The sequence below is a fragment of the Lathamus discolor genome, chromosome Z (assembly GCF_037157495.1).
Source record: "Lathamus discolor isolate bLatDis1 chromosome Z, bLatDis1.hap1, whole genome shotgun sequence".
NCBI lineage: Eukaryota > Metazoa > Chordata > Aves > Psittaciformes > Psittacidae > Lathamus > Lathamus discolor.
In genome coordinates, this window is record NC_088909.1 from 82,393,609 (window position 1) to 82,413,919 (window position 20,311).

Genomic DNA, 20,311 nt, shown 5'->3' on the forward strand with positions numbered 1-20,311 from the left:
ATAACCAGCTAAAGCCATATTTATGAGCCTATTAGTAGCAAGTTCTTCAAGAGGAATACACAGCCAGCTGAACAATGAAACCTGACCAAACAAGGTATTAATGTCCCATTGCTCTGGGAGCACATGAGACTGCAGCAGAGTAGATGAGATGAGGATGATCTCATGATCTCCAAGAATTCACTTAGTGGCCATCGTACAGTCACAAGCTCCTGCTACAGTAATGTTCAGTACAGCTATACCACCTTCCTTAGATGCCAAGACAGACACATGACAGATCAATAAAACAGAATTAAACAGTTGCAGATGGCAAGGGAAAAAATTTGTTCAAATAGTAAGGCATTTGTCTATGCAAGTTGGAACTGATTCTACAGAAGGAATCCCAGACTACTCTCCAAGCCTACTGTGGAAGTAAACAACAATTTCATAATACAAGAATGGAGGGCAGGGCAGAATAAACCTAGTGAGATTAAGACCCAAACAATATCTTCAACTAAGTACAGTACATCTTGTCTCACCTCCTACTACTGCCTGATATCTCCCACACCTCCTCCTTCCCGCTATTTGAAGGCACAGGAGTTGTATCTGGTGAAGTCTTGAGTCTGCTATAAACTACAGAAACTACTTTTGTGTGCCAAGGTGCTATTCTGACAACTATGTTCAGCACATTGGACTAAAGTCAGAAAACAAGTTCCTAGAGACCCCAGTTTCTACAAGAACCAAATCAGGTTCACAAAATAGATGTAAGTTGCGAATTAAACTGAATTATAACCTTGGGAAGAAGTGTCAGTACTGGTCTACTCCACATGCCCTTTGGTATGATACTGGTGACAGCAATGAACTTCAGAAAAAAAAAAATAGAACCGTTTATCTTCTGTACGGAGACTGAAAAAGCAGAGCATTTTGCCTGTACATAGCTGATATGCAAATTTAAAACCAACAAGACGAACAACAATGTTTTCTCACATTCCAACACAAATATCTTGTAGCATCCCAAGTTAGACATAAAACTGAAAAAAATCTAATTCTATCCTGTAATAATCTTTACATATTAGGCTGATATGAAAAGCACTTTATCCCAGAAAGTACTTGGCAAAATACAGTACTCTTGGCCAGAACTTTAGAGTTCTTCCTACATTCTAATCTTCATAAGACATATTAGTCCACATGCATTCCAGATACTGAAAATGTTTACAGCCAGACAAGAGTTGCCAGGGATAGCTGGCTAGAAGTTTCAACGCCCCAGAGAGTAGAAAGCTTGCTAGAAACAATTTATTTAAGCCTTCAGAAGCTGGCAGCCGTCCTTATCTGTCAAGAAACAAGTCTACAGTACACAGAAGACCATTAAGAAAGTAGACTTCAACTGTAACTGCAAGGATAACTTGCACTAGAACCAAGCCTAGGAACTGACTCAAGTTCTGACATGATTTTTATCATGTTACTATTTTAGAGACATGATTGATTAAGAGTGATTTAACAGATCATCACTAAAGCATACGCAGAAGATTTTCACTTCTTCCAAACTATGTAGCTTTGAACCTGCATCCTTCCTTCTTCACCTTGAAAGGGGAAGGATCAGCAACAGTGAAGTAGCACCTCCTTCTACAGTAGTTACAGGGTGGCAATTCAAGGCCAAGATCCCAGTGTCAGGAGAAGAAACAGCAACTTTATCCCAGAAAAATTATTTGTCATTAAAGAAACTATTAATGGTTAGGGAAACTACACTGTACTCAGTTGGAAACTACAAAGCATTTACACCATAAAAATCAAAAGCTTTCTCTTCTTTTACTCCAAACTTGATCACACAGCAAAATGCCTGAAGACATCAGAACCTGTAAGTTAATTCAATCCTAATGAATGAACTATGCTTGTGTAGAGGATAAGAAACATACTTGATGCTACTAAAATTAACATTCAAGTAGTGTAGCACTAAGTAGTTACCATCAAGATTAAAATCACTTTCCTGGATCCAGAAGAGTTGTACGATTTATTTTTCACTCTTACAGTCACCGAAGAGAAAGACTCCAGGCACAGTATTCCTAGAGCCATTACAATGAAGTTCCCCCAGGGAAGGGGACATTAGCTCACTCATGCCTACTGCAGGGGACTTCTGTCATTACACAGGTACCAATAGGCATTTTTCAGGCAAGAAAATCAAGGAGCAGTCTGCCAAGTCACAGCTCTGCTCTTCTTTGTATAGGCGTAGCAGCTACAAAGATCCAACTTACACTGGCATTGTAAGGAGGAATAGCTACTAACAGCTTGGTATCACCATGAGCTTGTGCACAACATCCTTTCCAAGGACCCTACACTTACATGGCAGATGATGCTTTGGCCTGTCTCCATGTAGCATCTGACAATGCTACTTCCTAAGAGCTTGTAGTAGTGCTTGAGTATTTTTAGCCATAGTCAATCCTCACTCAGGAGGTCCAGCTGTACTCCTGTAAAAAGGAGACCCACTGATCCAGTACCCTGCAGAGTATTAGTCTCACAAATGTATTACAAAGTTACCTGGCAGGTCAGTACTGTCTTAGCAGTCTGGAGTACTGCTGAAATGAATCACAAGACACTTCATGTGCTGGCTGGAAGTAGTAGTGTAGCACACTAAAGCTTCCAGCTCAGGAAATACTCTATACTTCAGTGTTAATGTAATAATGGAGACCAATACTTTAGCTGCTTAATTTTTTTATTTTTTTCCCCTTTTCCACATGTAAAATTTATGGTGGTTTCTTAAAGAGCATTCATATTTTTATCTCTCTAAGAGGTAAGAGACAAGATTGTTCCAAACATACATACAAAATTACTTATGTTTACAAATTTTTGGCAATCATAGTAACCCGTTTTTTCCTATTGCCATTGCCCAAATTATTGGAAAACAGTGTACAATAATTTACATTTGAAATACTTCAAAGTGCTTGATAGTGATTTTCCAAGAACAGTATTTACAAATGGCCTATACACATATGTACAGGTGTTACAAGTTGTGGCTGGAATATGGCTTTCTATGGAAAGTGCTCTATATTTGGTCAGTGGTGTTACTGACTGACCAATCCAAGGGTTACTGATAAAACAGTAACCACCAAAAGCTGAATTGTTGTGGACAGGTATTTACAGAGTTTGTTGTTAAGCTGTATAAAAGTTATTTACATAAGTGTTCCATACATAAAGTATCTTCTTTCTTCCAAGAATGGAGGAAGTCTTTCAGCCACAAACCTGGTTACTATCCCCAAAGAGTGTAAAACACAAGTAAACCGGAAGCAATTGCTGATCCAGTGCTCATGCCATGTCATCATCTGTGCTTACAACAGATATCTGTATAAAATAAGTACAAGTTAGCTACTTATAACAGATACAAAATAATGCATATCACTACCACACTGCAGTTTGAAATGGGCTAGTTCTGCAGGCTAGTGACTACATTCAGCACTAATTACTCCATTTCAGGTATAGGACAGTAGTTGCCTACTACAACTTTAAACCTGATTGAAAAGACAAGTTCTGATCATAGAATGGTTTGGGTTGGAAAGAATCTTAAAGATCACCCAATAAAATCCCCTGCCATGGGCAATGGCACCTTCCACTAGAGCAGATTACTCAAAATGCCATCCAAGCTGGCCTTAAACACTTCCAGAGACGGGGCAGCCGGAGCTTCTCTGGACAACCTGTGCCAGTGCCTCACCACCCTCACAGTAAAGAATTTTTTCCATATATCTAAGTCTATCCTCTTTCAGTTTAAAGCCATTACCTCTTGTCCTACCCACTACATGCTCTTTCAAAAAGTCCCTCTCCAGCTTTCTTGCTGGAACCCTACAAGTTCCCCACTGCAGCAAGCAGCCTTCAAGAGCAGAGACTTCTCCTAAACTCGAGTCAGGTATCATTTGGCAGTCTTTATGTCTACACTGAGGATTAACCTGGAGCCTCAGACATGTCAGTAGGTCTACTTACTGCAGGGTAGGTGTGTCCTACTGAAGCACTGTGTCTTCCAACATCAATTGTAAGTTCCTCTTCTGTTGTTTTCAGGTACACAGGATTATCAAAATTCATGCTTTTCATGTTCTTGTGCTGCCAGTGACGCCACATGAAATAAGCAGCCACTGCAGCCATTACCAGCAATACTTTAGGGAGAGAAACAGATGGCAAATATAGAGTACAGTCAAGTCAAGCTCCTGACAGAGTGGCTTGTCCCACCACAATGAGTCCCAAAAGCTTGTGAATGCTGTACTCACCGACAGGAAGCACAGTCCAAACTGCTGATGTTCCTCCAGCTGCAGTTACTTCAGATGTACTATTGATGTTGAAACCTGCATCAGAATTTGAAGTAGTAAGCTTACTTATTGACAGGCTGTCAGCTGTCAGCCTGTCAGATGCAAACAATCCCCAAGCCCAGAAGCTGCTATAATATTAGCTTCTCAGTAACACCACAAAAAACAGCCTAGCAGGCTTCATCCTGTATTAGTAGGAAGCTGTATTTCTTGCCTTTTCTGAGCACTCCTGGAATTACATGGAACCTATAGGTTCCACGGTGTCATAAGTGAACTAGCTCTGTTACAGCTCCAGCTGCTGTACTTGTACTATACAAACCTGGCCTGTGTTCTCTATTTGCATGCAAAGGAGAAAGCTTCAAGTAGGCTAGTGGGTCAGTTTTCATTTAATTTCTCTAAATGTTTAGCAGTCTGAGTTATTGGGACCAGTACCTCCAGGAACTAGTCCAACAGTTGGAGATTTTTCTGTTGTGCTGGTATCTTTAGCCTCAGTGTAAGCCACAGTTGTTCCAGTACCTGAAACTAATTATAGATCAAGAACCCAGTTAATCCTGAAGTCCTGCAATGGCTTAGCTATGAGAGCCATGGTAGCGAATGTTTAGCAGATGCAGAGTGATCATGCAGCTTGTTAGCTTTATTGGAAACACTGACATTAGTTTTTTCAGTAGCACACGCTCAGCTGAAGGTTTCTGATGAAAATTAATTCCAAGAACAAGGCTAGACAGTTAATCAGGCATGAATTTAGGTATTTAGAGTCATGACAACAGTAAGCCACCCCATCTCTCACTTCAGGTTTTCTGAGTGCATTTTAATTCTACAAGTTTATTGGTTAGGTAGTCTTCAATTTATATAGCAACCCTTTAGAGCAGCCAACGATGAACAGCATCCTTGCATTCACTGCTCCAACTGTGGCAGTCAGAATCAACATGCAATATAGTAAGTAGCACTTTGGAGTTTCTAGATCTACTCCACCGGACAAACAAGCCTGCCATATAGTCAGTGCTGAGGGTAGCAGCAGCAGCAGCAGCATGTTTGGACCACAAAAGGAGGTCCCTGGCTAGCAAGATTCACCTATCAGCTTTTCAACATTGTTTATACACTGTAGAGCTGTATTAGTTTATACCCCTTATTTTATAAGAAAAGGGCTTAGTATGTTTTGTGCATGTGCTTGCTGTCTCCAGAAAGGCATGGAGGTATAAGGTCTTGTTGCAAATGATGATGATACAGAAGCCAAGCATGAACTTTGAACAGCACCTGCAGACTTTGAGGCCCAGCTTAATGCATGCTAGAAGACCACCCCTCCAAGATTAATTATATCAGATCAACCCAAGCAGATCTGTCACAGCCTATGCTACCATATTTGCCTCCAGCAGGTTCAGTACCCCTACTTCTTCACCATCTATCCTGGGAAATACTTCAGTCATGTTACCATACCTGTACATCTCAGACCATCCTCCTGCAAGAGGTATCCAACAGGACATGCACAAGTGTACTTTGGAGAGTGTTCATTTATCTGAGGAGCAGGCAGGCACAGGTAGGTACAGCCTCCATTTGCTATGCTCTCTTCACACCAGTTCTTGCCTGTTGGTACAAAAGTTGACAAGATTGAGCCTTCGTATTCAAGATGTATAGCATAACTATTTTCTCAATAGCTGTAATAGAATTACTTGTCTCTGCAGGTTACAGATTTGTACCTGTTCTGCCTAAGAAAGAGGAATTACAATTAGACCTTCCCTCAGCCTCAGTGAGGTTGCTTATGTCAAGAATCTCCATGCACTTCTAAGTGAAGTAGACAGCTATACAGAGAACTAATACCTTTTGCCATCACCCAAGCAGGGCAGGGCTGTGTATACTTAACTATAAACCCCATTACACTTACCTGAAGGCTGAACAAGTTCATGATACACAATGATGTCCTGTGCATCATTGAGGTTGTTCACTAGGGTAACCAATTCAGTTCCAGTAAATTTGTTAGCACCATAGACTGCCTCATTCTCTCCATCAATCCAGTACACACGGTCCTAGAAGACAAAGTCATTGCATCCCATTACCTCCGTGTTGCTATCAGCAACATAATTTGTACTCATGTACTAGCAAGAAGAGGATCTCTGACAATTACTACAGAAAATCATTCTTACCTCAAATATTGTTAGAGCAAGAGGATGAGGAAGGAACATATGAGACTTTAGCACAACTCTACGGTCCTGACCATTCAAGTCCACGCTTGACAGTGTATGTAGTTTAGAATCTAGCCAGTATAAGCGGCTTTTTACAAGGTCTAGGAGGAAAAAAAACCAAACGTATTTACTATCTACATGGAGAACATCTCCAAAGTCTCCTGCAAAAGTTGAAACACCCTCAGATTCAAGAATAGTTGCAATGTTCCCCTACTTTCTTACTATACTGCTGCAGTGCTGCCTACATGGTCTGTGCCTTAACTATGGTATAGAGCAGTGCAAGAAAAGTAACAATTTCAGTATCTGAGAAGTGCTATCTGTGCCTGTTGCAGTTTCTCCAGGCATGCAGGAGCTTCCCATTCTCAGAAGCTGAAAATAGTTCTCTGAAGGATGACCTTGGCTTTTGTAGCGAACAAATTGCTAAAGCTCCAAAATATCTCTGGCACACAGACAAGTTCAACATACCTAGAGCAATTCCATTAGGCCATTGGATTTCTGTTGTCACAAGCTGCTGTCTGTCAAATCCATTCATTCCTGCTTTTTCAATTTTTGCTGGCTCACCCCAGTCTGACCAGTACATAAAGCTGTGAAGCAGAATTTATGTTGTATGATGCACTATAGTACTGTGTAGTATAACTCTTAATTATGACCAATAACTAACAAAGGCTACCTAAGTCAGTTATCAGGACATGGAGCAGCTGGTAGGTCTGCTTTTTTAAGAGAACTGGGACAAATACTCACCCAGAGAGAGGATCTACAGCAATAGAAGCTGGCTCTCTCAGCTCAGAAAGAAACAAAACCTTTCTTTTCGTGCCATCTAGACTAGCCACTGAGATGGTCTTTGATGCTGAGTCAGACCAGTAGATGTTCTTATAAACCCAGTCAACAGCAATTCCTGCAGGGCTGTGTATGTTGTCCAGGATTCTGACGTGTGTTCCAACTTTATCACGGGTATCCATAGAAGCACTGGAAGACAAGAATTACTTGTTTTCAACCCCTTCCTCCACCTGGCATGCCTCAGCAAAGACTGCACACAGATGTCAGGCAGACAATAGAGAAGACGCATTTGTGACTTTCCACAGTCTTTTGCAAAATTGTAGAAGCAGTTACTAAAATGCAACAAGCATACACATTGCCAGTTGTGGGAACTTGCATCTACTGTACTTTGTCTTTAGGACATCAGGAAATAGTTCTCATCACCAAAGCCTAGAGAAGTATCTCTTTGGCAAAATGTGGGATGGTTTAGGGCAGCACATTAGGGTTCAGAAGCTGAGTTCATTTACCTGAAGATTGCTTTTTGGCCAAAGTCAGCCCAGTAAAGCTTTTGCTCAGAAATATCAGCATCTAGAGCTACGGTGTTTCTCAGCTGCTCTACTAGCTGGATGTATTCTTTCCTCTCAAGGCCAATCTTCCTGATATCTCGGCGGTTGGTGAAAATTAGACATGGTTCCTTCCCTGTGAAAACAGTGTGTTATCTGCATTTCTAGAGATACAGTCACATACTGTTCTTTTATGAAAAGTTTAGAGTCATATTTAGGATTTACCATTTCACATGTGCTACTGGGTGATGACAGAAGTCTTGGCTGTACCATACCTCATCCTTTCTCCCCTCAACAACCCTAACCTTTTCTCCCTCCTTAACAGGGAGTGGTCCTCTGCCCAGGGAGCAGACACAAGCAGTTTATGTCAGGTTGCTTTAAGTACTGTATCATGACATCATTACAGTACTAGGAGTGTTCAGATCTGTATAAGTTATATTGATAATAGCACAACAACTAGTGTCAAAACCACAATAGCATAAATAGTACCTAGCTTACTACCTCATTTTAAAGTGGGAATATAGGTCTTATGCTAATACTTACCCACTGCCTTGCACACCCCTGTAGCAAGATCCATCTGATAGCCACGACTACATTCACATTTGTAACCCCCTTTCAGGTTGATACAGATTTGACTACAGATACCAGGGTTCTGGCATTCATCGATATCTGTAAAGACAACAATTTAATTTATTCTTATCTCCATTACTAACAGTAGGATGCAAGTTAATCTACTTGATACTTGCCTCCACAGGTTCTCTTGTCTATAAGCTCAAACCCAGCTGGACAGTCACATTCAAAGCCAATAACAAGATCTCTGCAGATATGAGAGCATCCACCATTGTTCACAAGACATTCATTTACATCTACAAGAGAAGAATTGGTACTTGTGAGACAGCACACATATTTATGCTTAAAGTCTTAGTCATGGAGTACTTTACCAGATACCCACCCATTTTCTAGCACTGCATGCCACATACAATAAACCACTTGGACACCTGAAGTCACATGTAAGAGACCCTCCTCAAATTCATATTTGCTCAGCTATAAGCATGATATTTGTGTTACACGTTGGCAGCAGGAGACAAAGATTGAGGCCCCTGAAAGTTTCAGAGTTTCTAATGCCTTCAAGTGCTTTCTGGCCATACAGAAGCCATTCCAATAGGCAGTTTAGCAGTTTGTTACTAGCCTATTAACTAGGTTCTCTTGGTTGTAGGTTTGACACCAAGGAAGTGTAGATGGGCATTCTGAACTGTATCTGACAGCTCAGAACCTGTATCCAAGTATGTCTAGAGATCAGCATTGTGTAATGAGTTCATTCACTTACTGCATTCCTTGAGAGGCTCATCACTCCAGTCCTTGCAGTCTCTCTGCTGGTTACAGACTTTATTGACATCTATGCATTCTCCACTTCTGCACTTGAATTTGCCAGGTCCAGAGCACTGAATAACTAAGATTATGAAGATCGTGAAGGCAACTACCAGCTTCAAGAGATATTCTGCAAAGACTTTATTCCTGCTTAGCCCCACACTCACCATTGTTACAATTTGCTTCATCAGTGCCATCCAGACAGTCTCTCACTCCATTGCACTGCCTACTCCCATGGATGCAGTTGCCATCTTCACATCTGAACTGGTCTGGTCTGCAAGTCCGAGAAGCTGGAGGACACAATCATTACATACTTAAACTCCTGAGGTTTGCTGAAGGAAAGAAAACAAAACAGGAGCCAAGCAACACCCCCTACAGAAAGGCCAAGTTAACTTACGGCAGTTGATTTCATCACTTCCATCCTTGCAGTCAGGATCTCCATCACAGCGCCACTTCTTGTGGATACATTCACCTGAGCCACATTGCACCTCACTGTCCGAGCACTTCACAGGAGGTGCAGGCTGGCGGCCACATTGCTCTAGAGATTCATCTGAGTGGTCAGAGCAGTCAACATCATCATCACAAACCCAGCTGATAGGGATGCAAGTGGAGCTTTTGCACTGGAACTCATGAACTCCACAGGTGGGAGGTGCACACTCCAGCTCGTCAGTGCCATCACTGCAGTCATCTTGACCGTTGCAGACAAAGCTCTTGGAAATACATCGCCCACTGCTGCATGTGAACTCTGCTGGACTACAAGTCACATTGCCTGCAGTAACCGAAACAAGAGATTAGCAGATTATCACAAGAAGGCAGACATTTGTATGAAAGTGTTTTGCTTTGCAGGTTCTTTATCAGCTGTTAGCTGACAGAAGTTCAGCATTCCGTGTAAGGCTCTAAGAGAGCCTAACCAACTACTTCCAGGACACTTGGGCCCCACACAAACTGTCCTCCTTGCCTTTGGAAGTTATGAGTGAGAGGCATCATTTTTGAGGTACTGAGTGAAAATAACTTCCTTCTGAAGCAGCTAAGCTGTTCTGCTTCAGACTGTGAGACTTTCAGGAAATAGGCTCAAACCCTGTGAACCAGAGACAGAAGGTAAGAGAATTGCTAACTCTAGGCTAAGACTAAAGTAGCCAGATGGTCAGCATGCACTGTAGTTTGAAATTGAAGTGTTTAGTGCTGGTCCCCAGGACAGCAGTGGCCCTTTTGCCTGGACCAGTGGGGATAACAAATCAAGATCTTGAACCAATTTATCCAGTGGTTTTAAGCACACCCATACAACTTAATACTAGTAGAAATTATGCTAGTTTAATGGCAGTGGGGCTAGCAGTTCAGTATGCCCAGACTGATAGTTTTAACAGCTCTATTAGAAATGCCGTCTATAGATTTGGCAGATTAATGTATGGGCTTGCTAAGTAAGGCAGCAGCTCCAGTCACATAGCAAAAATCTGAATATCTATGTTTTTCTAGCACATACAGGTAAGGTGGCTCTGATGGAAGCCAGCCCTGTGGCTTTGGTTGGAGCAGATTTGTCCCAGGACACCTCAGACAACTCATACGTATGCAAGTTCATTAAAACAAGTGGGGAATGCTGCACTCCAAAACTGGCAGTGTCAGCTTCATTTGAATACCAGCCTGAAGCTGTCCCCCGAAAACCTGAAACCCAGCTTCTCTAGTCTCCACTTTCACACAGGTGCACAGAATACTCCAGGATAGGGCTGTAAAGTAGATCTACTGTGCCCTTGGCTACAAGTCTCTGCTACACTCTTAGGAGACCATTTGTTAATGTAAGCAGCAACTAGTTACCTGTTGAGAAATTCTGCAGAGAACAAGTTCTGATAGTTTGCCTGACATATGATTTAGCCTATTCCTATGGAAAAAAAAAGTAGCTAGAGACCAAAGATAAACATTGAACAGCTTATACTGCTGTAGTTCTCTATTTCGCAGGATAGAGGAGTGTTAGAAGAAGTCCATTTTGCTATACAGGCTGGAATACAAAGTCGATGTAGGCTTTAGGACATATTGATACCATGAGGAATTTATCCTCCCAGGCATACTGCCCAACTAGCTCCTTTCTAGACAAGTCAATTTCAAATAGAGTTATGCAGCCACTGTTTCTTCCCTTACCACAATTCTCTTCATCTTCACCACTGTCACAGTCTTTTTCACCATCACATTTCCAGGACACTGGGATACACTGGGTTGACTGAGGACCACAGCTGATTTCATTTACCCGGCATGTTCTCATATCTATTAAAAAAAGTTTAAGTTCAATTTAAGAGCTACTGGTCTTGGGTTTTCGCAGTTGTCCTAAAAGGCTTCAGCCCTGGACAAAGTTGCAGTTAATTAGATACCAACATCCATCTAAGTTGATGGCTCCATCATGGGAGTGGTTATGTTAGTTGTAGCATTCAGTAAAAGAGATTCTTTGAGTTCCTAATAGATTAGTATTTTAAGGGTATCTTTGTAGTGATAGTTTTGTGACTGCACACCAGTTACACTATAGAAACCTGAGCATAGTAGTAAGCAGGAGTAACACCAAAATGCAGTAAGACCTGGGGCTGAAGTATTCTTCAGCATGGATCCTATTGATACAGAGAAATGAAGCTTAACAGATCTATATTCCTTGACTAGTTACCACACTTCAGACTGGGATTGCCAACTACAAGACTGCATGGTCAAGCCTCTGCACTTCTGCTTCCCACACTATAAGATGTGGTCAGTCACTCAGTTCCTACACAGCTCTGGTTAATTTACAAAGTAGTTGTCTTGGAGGACAGTGATCACTCAATGAACATGACACAGTAATGGTCAGGCCTGCATGTTGTGCTTGCTCCTTCTGACTGTCAGTAAAACCTTGCACTTACTATCTGTTACCAGGTACAAGTGCAGAGTCCCAGCTCAGTTCTGTATCTTTTTAAGTAGTAAAAAGCCTTATCAAGACCTCAAAAGAACCAAAGCCAAGCTATGACTTGGGAAAGTACTCTTGAGTACAAATTCATTCTTTCTTTAGGAAGGGAGTCAGGCTGCAAGCAGATGAAGTCAAAATGCTATTTTGTGCAGGCTTGCCTGCACCAACAAGCCAGGTTCACTTACGGCACAGTTCAGCACTCTCATCAGACTCATCCTCACAGTCTGGATCTCCATCACACTGCCATCTGTTAGGCACACACTGTCCACTGGCACACACAAAATCAGTTTCAGCACAAGTCTTCTTCACTGCAAGAGAGAAGGCAGCCACTTGTTTAAAGACCAGAGCTTAGTTTGTTTGTTGCAGATAGAGGTAAGCTGCCTTGCCCTAGGAAAGTGATGCAATATCCTTAGTTCTTGGATGTCTGGCGTTGACCTCCACCTGTCTAATGACAGCACTGTCTAACACTTCCTAGAGAGTTATGCAGTGCACAGAGAAATATTTCTCTTCCCATAGGGCACTGAAGAACTACTGTTGTTAAGGGGGAGGCTACGCTGCTAGCTGCTGCCTTGAACACACTGGACTTAATGCAAGGTCTATTGATACCGATATTCAAACCCTGAGTTTATTATTACGGCATCTGATTTGTCATTACAGAAGCCTGGTACTATGTAACCCTAAAGTAATAGTTTAGGTCTGCTTGAGGAGACTGGCAGTTCAAACACACCAGTGTTGCATATGAAGTCTGTTTTGCCTCATCTCTGAGTACTTCTAGTCATCTATCTTGGCTGCTATGTCTGCTTAAAGAGAGAGTTGGCTGCCAAAGCTAGATTTCGTGTTTATAGGAGACTCGGCAGAATCACTTTCACAAATAAATCAGGGCATTTAACCATGGAATAGCCAAGAGCTATGAGCTAATAGCAAATATTTTCTAACATGTCTTCAAGGAAGAACTGAGAACAGGCTTGCATTCTGTTCTTGACCACCTTTGCAAATAAACTTCTGATCATGAGGTTTTCTCTTAGTCACCAATTTCAGGAGACTTTCATAATATTCAGGAAAATTCAATTGACTCATATTGATACAAGGCACCAAGATACTCCCCCACTTGTGCTAGGGAATCTGGCCTCTACTCTGCATTCTGACTGCAAGAACTGCTGGAAAGGATAAGCATCTTTTCAGCTATTCGCTGTAGCCCCCACTAACTAGCAAGTACTACTACAGAGGTATTATTTTGATTACTTACCACAGGCACTTTCATCACTGCCATCTAAACAGTCTTCATCACCATCACATTTCCAGAGTAAAGGAATACAGCGTCCATTACTACATGGAAACTGGGATTCTTCACATTTTGCTCTTGCACCTTCAGTGAAAAAAGAAAGGCAAGACCCAATCCTGTTTAGAAATACTTTCTTGCCTTCCCCCACTGCTGATCAGAAAGTCACCCAGCTTAATAAACTGCAGAACAGCAACATGAAATCAGATCAGAGTTCCAGATCTTTGTAGTTACCTTATTCAGTCATGAAAGTAAAGCCAGAAGCTTTCCTTCACAGTGCAAGTGAAGAGCTTAAGCACTGTGTCCACCTGCCAAACAACAGTAAAGCAGTCTTGGTGTTCTTCTTACTGAGTTTGCCTTTTCAAGGCAGGGTTAAATGAGGTTGCAAGGGAGAGGGATGTGTGCACACGACTTACGCTGTCTAGTGCTTAGCACTGCATTCTCAGAACTCTTCAAGTTGTAATCAAACTGGGTTTATACTTCACTAATGTCAAACTAGATTAGCATTTCAGTACTCTGCTGCTATTACATTACAGCAGAATCTCCAAAATATCTGTAAATATAGCTTAGATAGTTGCCCTGTAGTTAAATAAGTTTTCATGATTCAAGTTACTCCTCAAACTAGGGCACCCAGAGACATTCCTTTGTATACACAAAAAGGGAATGAAAAAGGCTCTAAGAGAGCCAGATAATTTACAACTTCCTTCTGTAACCAAATCTGTTGACTCATAATGGGTAACAGTTTTTATTTGTTAGTACACTTGAGTAAGGTTCTGCTTTCTGCATGATGCTTAGAGTGCATTTTCCAGGCTACCTTCAGCTCTAAAACTGTATGACCCCATCCCTCAAGGCAGCCTACTTCATCTTGAAGCTTTGTTATAACTGTCACTAACAACAGCCTGCTTCTCCAGCAGCTAAGCCAGAGCTGTTCCATGCAATGCATTCAAGCAAGTCTGTAAGTGCATGCATTAGTATTGGCTGCACACGTCTACAGCATGATGCACTCCTGCTCCTCCTTGGTTTATTGCATCATTTAGTGGAGGTGCTTTGTCTTGACATTCCAGGACTTACAAAGGGCATCAATTTTTCAGAACATTACTTGTTATTTTATATCTTCTGTGTATGGCAGGCAAAATGCAAGACAGCTTCCAAGTGGACGGAAGCATTTAGCCATTTCACATTACACTGACCAGCCATCGGGCACTGGGCAACTGTAAACTGTGGACAGACTATAAAGAAGGACAACATGGACAATTTTACCTGCTGAGTATCTCATGTAAACTCATGCTAGAAATAAAAGATTTGAAACAGCAGCTTACTGAGCTCTGCTAATGTTTTAGCAGTCTTACTGGTTGAGTAAACTCTAACTCGTCAGAGTAAAGCCGTAACAACTTGTTTCATGGGAACAGTGTTCAAAGAGTGCCAAAAAAACTGAACATGAGCTCTTATATTCTGCATTTCCATCCTTCCTTTCCTTTTCAGGATGGGAGTCACACCTGCATGCACCTTCTAATAGCATGTTTTGTAAAGCTATTATTATTTAGTCAAGAGCTGTCAAACAAGAAGCTTGCCTTACCCTAAAAGGCACACCCCAGACAGCTTAGAGAGGGTGCAGAAGCCACAGCAATAATCTTGCTCTAAACCTGACATAACCTAACATCACCTTGCTGTCCAGTAACCTCTAACAGAAGAGGCCTTCTGCTTGCAAGCCCTGGTCACACATTATTCCAGTTAGTACTGTACTGCCACCTAAAATATACAATAACTGACTCCTACTAGTTTTGAGACATTCTCAATCCAGCCTTTCAGAATGAGAACAGTCAACCTTTCCCAGAATAGCATACTAGAGATACTAGACTAAGCCTGCCGCCCAGAAGATCCCAAAATAACTCCACAGTCCTTAGTTACTCTATTTCAAGCTAGAATAACCTGAAAAGGCTTGCTAAGACTGCTTAGTAGGTTGTGACTTACAAGCATAACACCACTTTGAACAAATGCTACAGGGCAGCTAAACTACACACTGCTAAATGAAACAGTAATACAGCTTGGAGTAACAGCTTTAACTTCACAATTACAACGCTTAGAACAACCCATTCCAAAAAGGTTACATTGCTTTTGCAGCTGATACCAAGCAAAACGTCAGAGCAACCATTTTTGTTAACTCACAAACTGCAGGAACTGATAGCACATAACACCCACACAGGTGCACAAAGTCAGCATCTGTTGCTACTCCTGAAGATGCCTGTCAAACTCTAAGGGCCACTTGTAGTGAGCTCCAGTTAAGAAGAGGATTAGCTCCAGCCAGTGACTGTGGTGCCATGGCTTACACCAAGCACAGTCCTGCAAAACCAGGTAACCACTTAGTCATGACACTACAAGCCCAATCTGCTGCTATTTGTAGCGACACAGTCATAGCTCAACTGTGGCATCAGTCACCAGACACTTAATGATTTTAGATCAGCATCAATTAGCCACTAATTCAAGGCTTCTCTTCACTTGCTATTCATACACAAGAAGCACCTTCACACCTTTCTCCTCCTTGGGATAAGGCTTAGGCAAAAGATTCAGAGAACCAGTAACTTCACAGCCTCTGATTGCCAACACACATTTTTTTACTGTTCCCCAGGTAGGTACTTGGTAGAAGTAGGCTCATGAGCAGCAACATGTGCAGGGTGAAGGAGCAGAGTTGCAATGACTACCCAAGTTAAACTAGCTTTCTCCATACCTCTCCTCTCACTATCATGGCCCCTTAAGCAAGTTGTCAGATTACTTGTCTGGGCAGCCAAAAACATGTGACACTTGTGTGCTGTCATCTGACACCAAGTCCCAGAAAAGCTTGCAACAGCGATTGGGAAACCTTGAGAGGAACTAGCTTAGACTCCCGCAGACCCTCGGGGAGTCATTGCAACTACAAGCAGGAGAGCGCTGGTGGGGCCACTAACTCAAATGGGGGAAGAATCTCTGACTCTGTCTTGGTGGCCTAGTGTTACCCTCCACTGTGTATCTCTTGCTACAATTTCTTACTACAGTACACTAGCAGTTTCAGCGATTGCCAGCTTGGTCCTTCATACTGTAGCTGTTTAATCATGTCTGTTGTAGAGTGGATATAGAAGCAATCTACATGACTGGGAACTGAGGAGTGACTAGGCAGATATTTCCTCTCCTCCTTGTCTGAGGAATTGGATACAACAGTGCCCTGGCTGCGCTCTGATAGACCCTGTGTCAGGCTCCTGTGCACAGTTAGGACTACAAGGTCCAACCACCTTTAAGCATACTTTGCCAACACAGCAAAGAACTGACACCGAGGCCTACTTTAGGGCATTAGCCAGGAGACTAAAAGTCGTACAACAGACACATTAATTGCCCACCTCCCACCTCAAGAGTAGTCTGGACCTCAGTTCCTGAAGGAAGAAAGGAGCCAGTCAACTATTGCTTCCACTACGAGAGAAACGTATTTTTAATTAACCGTTCAGTTGGCTTAATGTGCCATCGGGGTAGCTGCTCCTGCGCTAGGGGGCAACCCTGAAGCTCGCCAGCGCTACTAGCGCTCAGCGAGAGAGCCCGGCCCGCAAGGGACCCAGCGCTGGCAAGACCCAACCTTGCCACCAGGTGGAGATCCCCTGCGGTGGTTACCGTTGGCCCCGCTCCAGAGCCATGCCAATGCTGCTGTATGCCACAAAGCCAAAGTTGTACAGTACTTTGACAGCACCTTTAACGCCTCAGGCTTCCCAAGGGCACCTCTTCCCCCCTCCACGAGAAAGCCCCAGCCGTCCCCGCCGCGCAGTGAGCCCCAGGCACGCAGACCCTCCCGTCGGCACCAGGCATCGCGCAGGAAATCAAACCCTCCCGCGGCACCCGGGTGGCTCCCAGGAGAGGTACTCGCCGGGGCTCGGGCCCACCCTCATCGGCCCCGTGCGCCGCCAGGGGCCGCCGGGGAAGGCGGCTCCAGACCCGACAAGAGGGACGTGGGGCAAACCCAGGCGGCAAAGACCCCTGCAGGGCCCCGGTCCAGACCCATTTCCCACCTCCCCCCCCCCCCCCCCCCCCCACCGCGCAGCGGGCGAGCGGCCGGACACAGAGGAAAAAGGGTAACACATAAATAAAGGGAAGGGCGGTGGGAGAAGAGAAAAAGACGTTGCTTCTGTGGGTGGTGGCAGGAGCAGCCTCAGCGGCGGGAGCCCCAGCACCATGCCCCCCCCCCCCCCCCCCCGGCCCCGCACTCACCATCGGCGGTGGCGCGCAGGCAGCCGAGGGCAAGCAGCAGGTACAGCGCCCAGCAGCACGAGACCGCCGGCCGTCTCGCGCCGCGACCGGGGCTGCCTGCCCCGTCGCTCTGGTCTCCGTGGTGCCGGTGTAACCGCATCGCCGCGCCTGCACGGAGAAAGGGCGGAGAGGCGGGGAGGGCGCGCGGGCAAGCGCCGCGGTCGGAGAGGCGACGAGCGGAGAGAGCTAGAGACATGCACGGGGGGAGGGCGTCCCCGCCGCGCTCTTATACCAGCCGCCCGGCCGCCCTACGCGGCTGCTGGTGACTCACGGCGCCGCGCCGGGCCTCGGTTGGCTCGCCGGCGCAGCCCGCCCCCGCTTCCTCCTCCACGGCACCTGCGGCCGCCGCGGCGCGCCCGCACACCGGGCTGACACGGCGCGGCGCTGCGCGGTGAGTGGCGCTGCGGCGGTGCGGAGCCGAGCCGTGTCCCCCGCTCCCAGCCTTCCCTCCGCCAGGCGGAGGGCGGTGCGACCCCGCTGACAGCCCTGGCACCCGGCGCGGCGGTGTGCGGCAGCCCCAGCGGGAGGGAACTTTGGTGGCGGAGCAGGGGGTGCGGGGTGGGGGGGGGGCCGCTGCTTTGTTCCCCCTGCTTCCTCGAAACGTGTCCGTCCGCGCCTCGCCGCGGGGAGGAGGTGTTGCGGACCCCGTGCTGGGCGGCACAGCAAGGCGTGCCGACATCCGCGTTGCGGGATGGTTTTGTCCAAAGAAGCGGTTTTTTCCCGTTTTGTGCCCCGTCCCCACTCCCGCCCGCCGCCTCACGCGCAGATGCCGGCGTGCCCGTGGGGTTTTGCCTCCCTCTGTAGCAGAACTTCACTTAAAATGAAGTAGGCGCAGCTTTTCAGGAAGAAATTCACTACTTCTGTATTCTCCGATCAGGGGTGGTGGCTAATTAGTAATTGTACAAAATGATACGCTGAAGCTGTGTAATTACAAGCTTAACCTTTTATTCTAAGGAAGAGAATTGGTAGTTTTGTTCCACTTCTGTAGCATTTTGAACATCCAATTATGCCTTGTTGAAATAAAGAAAGAAAAGAAGGGTTGGTCAAATGCAAATTTGGTTTTGTTCGTAGCACGTTTAGCATTTACAATTGAGGTTTAGTGAGCTGCTTTTTTTTTTTTTTTTTTTTTCTTTTCATTTGTTTTCATAGACTTGCGATTTTATGGTAATTCTATGTGCTGTGCTGTTAGTATCATAAAAGAGATGTAAACCCTAGCAAGCTGCTCCATCCAAAAATGTTGAAAAAGCTCCTTGCTGTTTCTTTTCCTTGGAAATGAAGCCTTGAATTACTAGCCTAATATTTTGTTTTCAGTAATTCCTCCAATGAAGCACGTATCTTTGAGACTGTGTTTCCTAAATACCATAACATGTTTCTTTATGCATTATTTGCAGATTGAAGCCGTTTTTGAGTCACATCCAGCTGTGTCATGACTCCACTAAAGACAAATCATACCACTGCATGAATAACTTTGGAGTGGATTATCTCTTGCAGTTCATATAATGAGTGAATGTTCAGGTCATTTAAATTGGCAATTGAATGAAATGAAAAAGTATCAGAGAGTTGTTGAAACAGTAAAAATTTTATTTCAGGTAACTGAAATACATCTGGGAATCATATTTCTGGTATGGTCCCTCTACCTTAGGGCCTCAGGGCAGCAGGAAAAAGACTGCTTTCCCAGCCTGCCTAGTATGTGACATTAGGTTGTTTCAAACATATGCTGCTTCAAGCAAGAAAAATCTGTTGTGTACAAAGCACTTTACAGGTGTCCTCGGGAAGATGGCTTAGTGTAAGTGGTACACTGAAAACATTCTTCTTGAAGATCTTTAGCACGACATGTTGCCTTCAGTCTGGTGCTCACTGTTGCATGGTCTGCTGTGCTTTGGGATGAACAGCATTTTCACAAATGTCCTGTTCTCATTACAGAAATATTTTATAAGCCATACACTGAGTGCAGCAACATACAGGAAGACTCCAGTCATGCAGAAATATAAGGCTGATCATAACTTAGTGTATGCTGGTAATTGATGGTCTTCCTGTTTTGTCTGTGGAAGATACAGATTTACTGGAGGGAGGAAAAGTAGTCTTTTTTTCCCCCGTGTTATTGCTGCTCCATGGGCACCTGCACCTGCACCTGGCTTTGTGATGGGGAAACAACTTTCTGTCTTGGATGTACCTAGTTCTTTTCACACCTGAGGATTTGGACTCCAAAGCAGAACTTGCTGTGAAGTAATTTTTGGCATTTCAGCCAAGTTAAAAGGCATGAGTAAGTAAGTGCATGAGTCTGGTCATTCACAGACTGGTGGAATCTCCTGTAAAGGAACTCAGACAGGAAAGGAGCTCTGTTTAAGAAAAGGGCAAGTAGCCTGCCAGCCTCTCAAGGAGATCTGTGGGATCTAGGGGAGCTGAGCACCATCTGCACTCATGTTTTGTGTCCATGTGGCAGCCATAGTCTTCCAAATGCTTGTTTCCTGTGGGAATGGGAAGGTGTCTGTGGGGATCTGCAGCTTGTGTAATAAATTGTAGCATCACTTTGTTCATACACACAAGGGTACAAGCCAGAATAGATCTATACAAGAGAACTGGAATAAAATTGTAGGGTTTTGTTGTCAACATGCATGCTTAAGGGAATAGCAGTCCTACTATGCTAGTGATGAAGTAGGAACAAAAGCACCTGGGATAAAGCTGCTGGGATAAAGCTTGGGAAAGTCTAAGGTTTAGGAACGGTACTGAAT

The 20,311-nt window shown here is 44.1% G+C and overlaps 1 protein-coding gene across 2 annotated transcripts; it reads right to left on the bottom strand.

The window, feature by feature from the left end:
- Positions 1–2,665: 2,665 nt before the first annotated feature.
- Positions 2,666–17,938, bottom strand: VLDLR (very low density lipoprotein receptor). 2 transcript variants are annotated; one of them, XM_065662149.1, is made up of 19 exons: positions 17,541–17,938; positions 13,284–13,403; positions 12,223–12,345; positions 11,254–11,376; positions 9,521–9,892; positions 9,291–9,413; positions 9,083–9,205; positions 8,502–8,621; positions 8,299–8,424; positions 7,720–7,891; positions 7,178–7,402; positions 6,902–7,020; positions 6,398–6,537; positions 6,139–6,280; positions 5,694–5,840; positions 4,692–4,781; positions 4,224–4,298; positions 3,943–4,112; positions 2,666–3,309 (listed from the first exon to the last, which is right to left on the bottom strand). In XM_065662149.1, exons 1-19 carry the CDS (start codon positions 17,773–17,775, stop codon positions 3,274–3,276), a joined length of 2,781 nt encoding a protein of 926 aa, XP_065518221.1. In that variant the 5' UTR covers positions 17,776–17,938; the 3' UTR covers positions 2,666–3,273. The 2 variants fall into 2 exon arrangements, with proteins under 2 accessions (XP_065518221.1, XP_065518222.1); XM_065662150.1 differs by lacking the exon at positions 4,692–4,781 and having other exon boundaries at positions 17,541–17,935.
- Between the last annotated feature and the right edge of the window lie 2,373 nt (positions 17,939–20,311).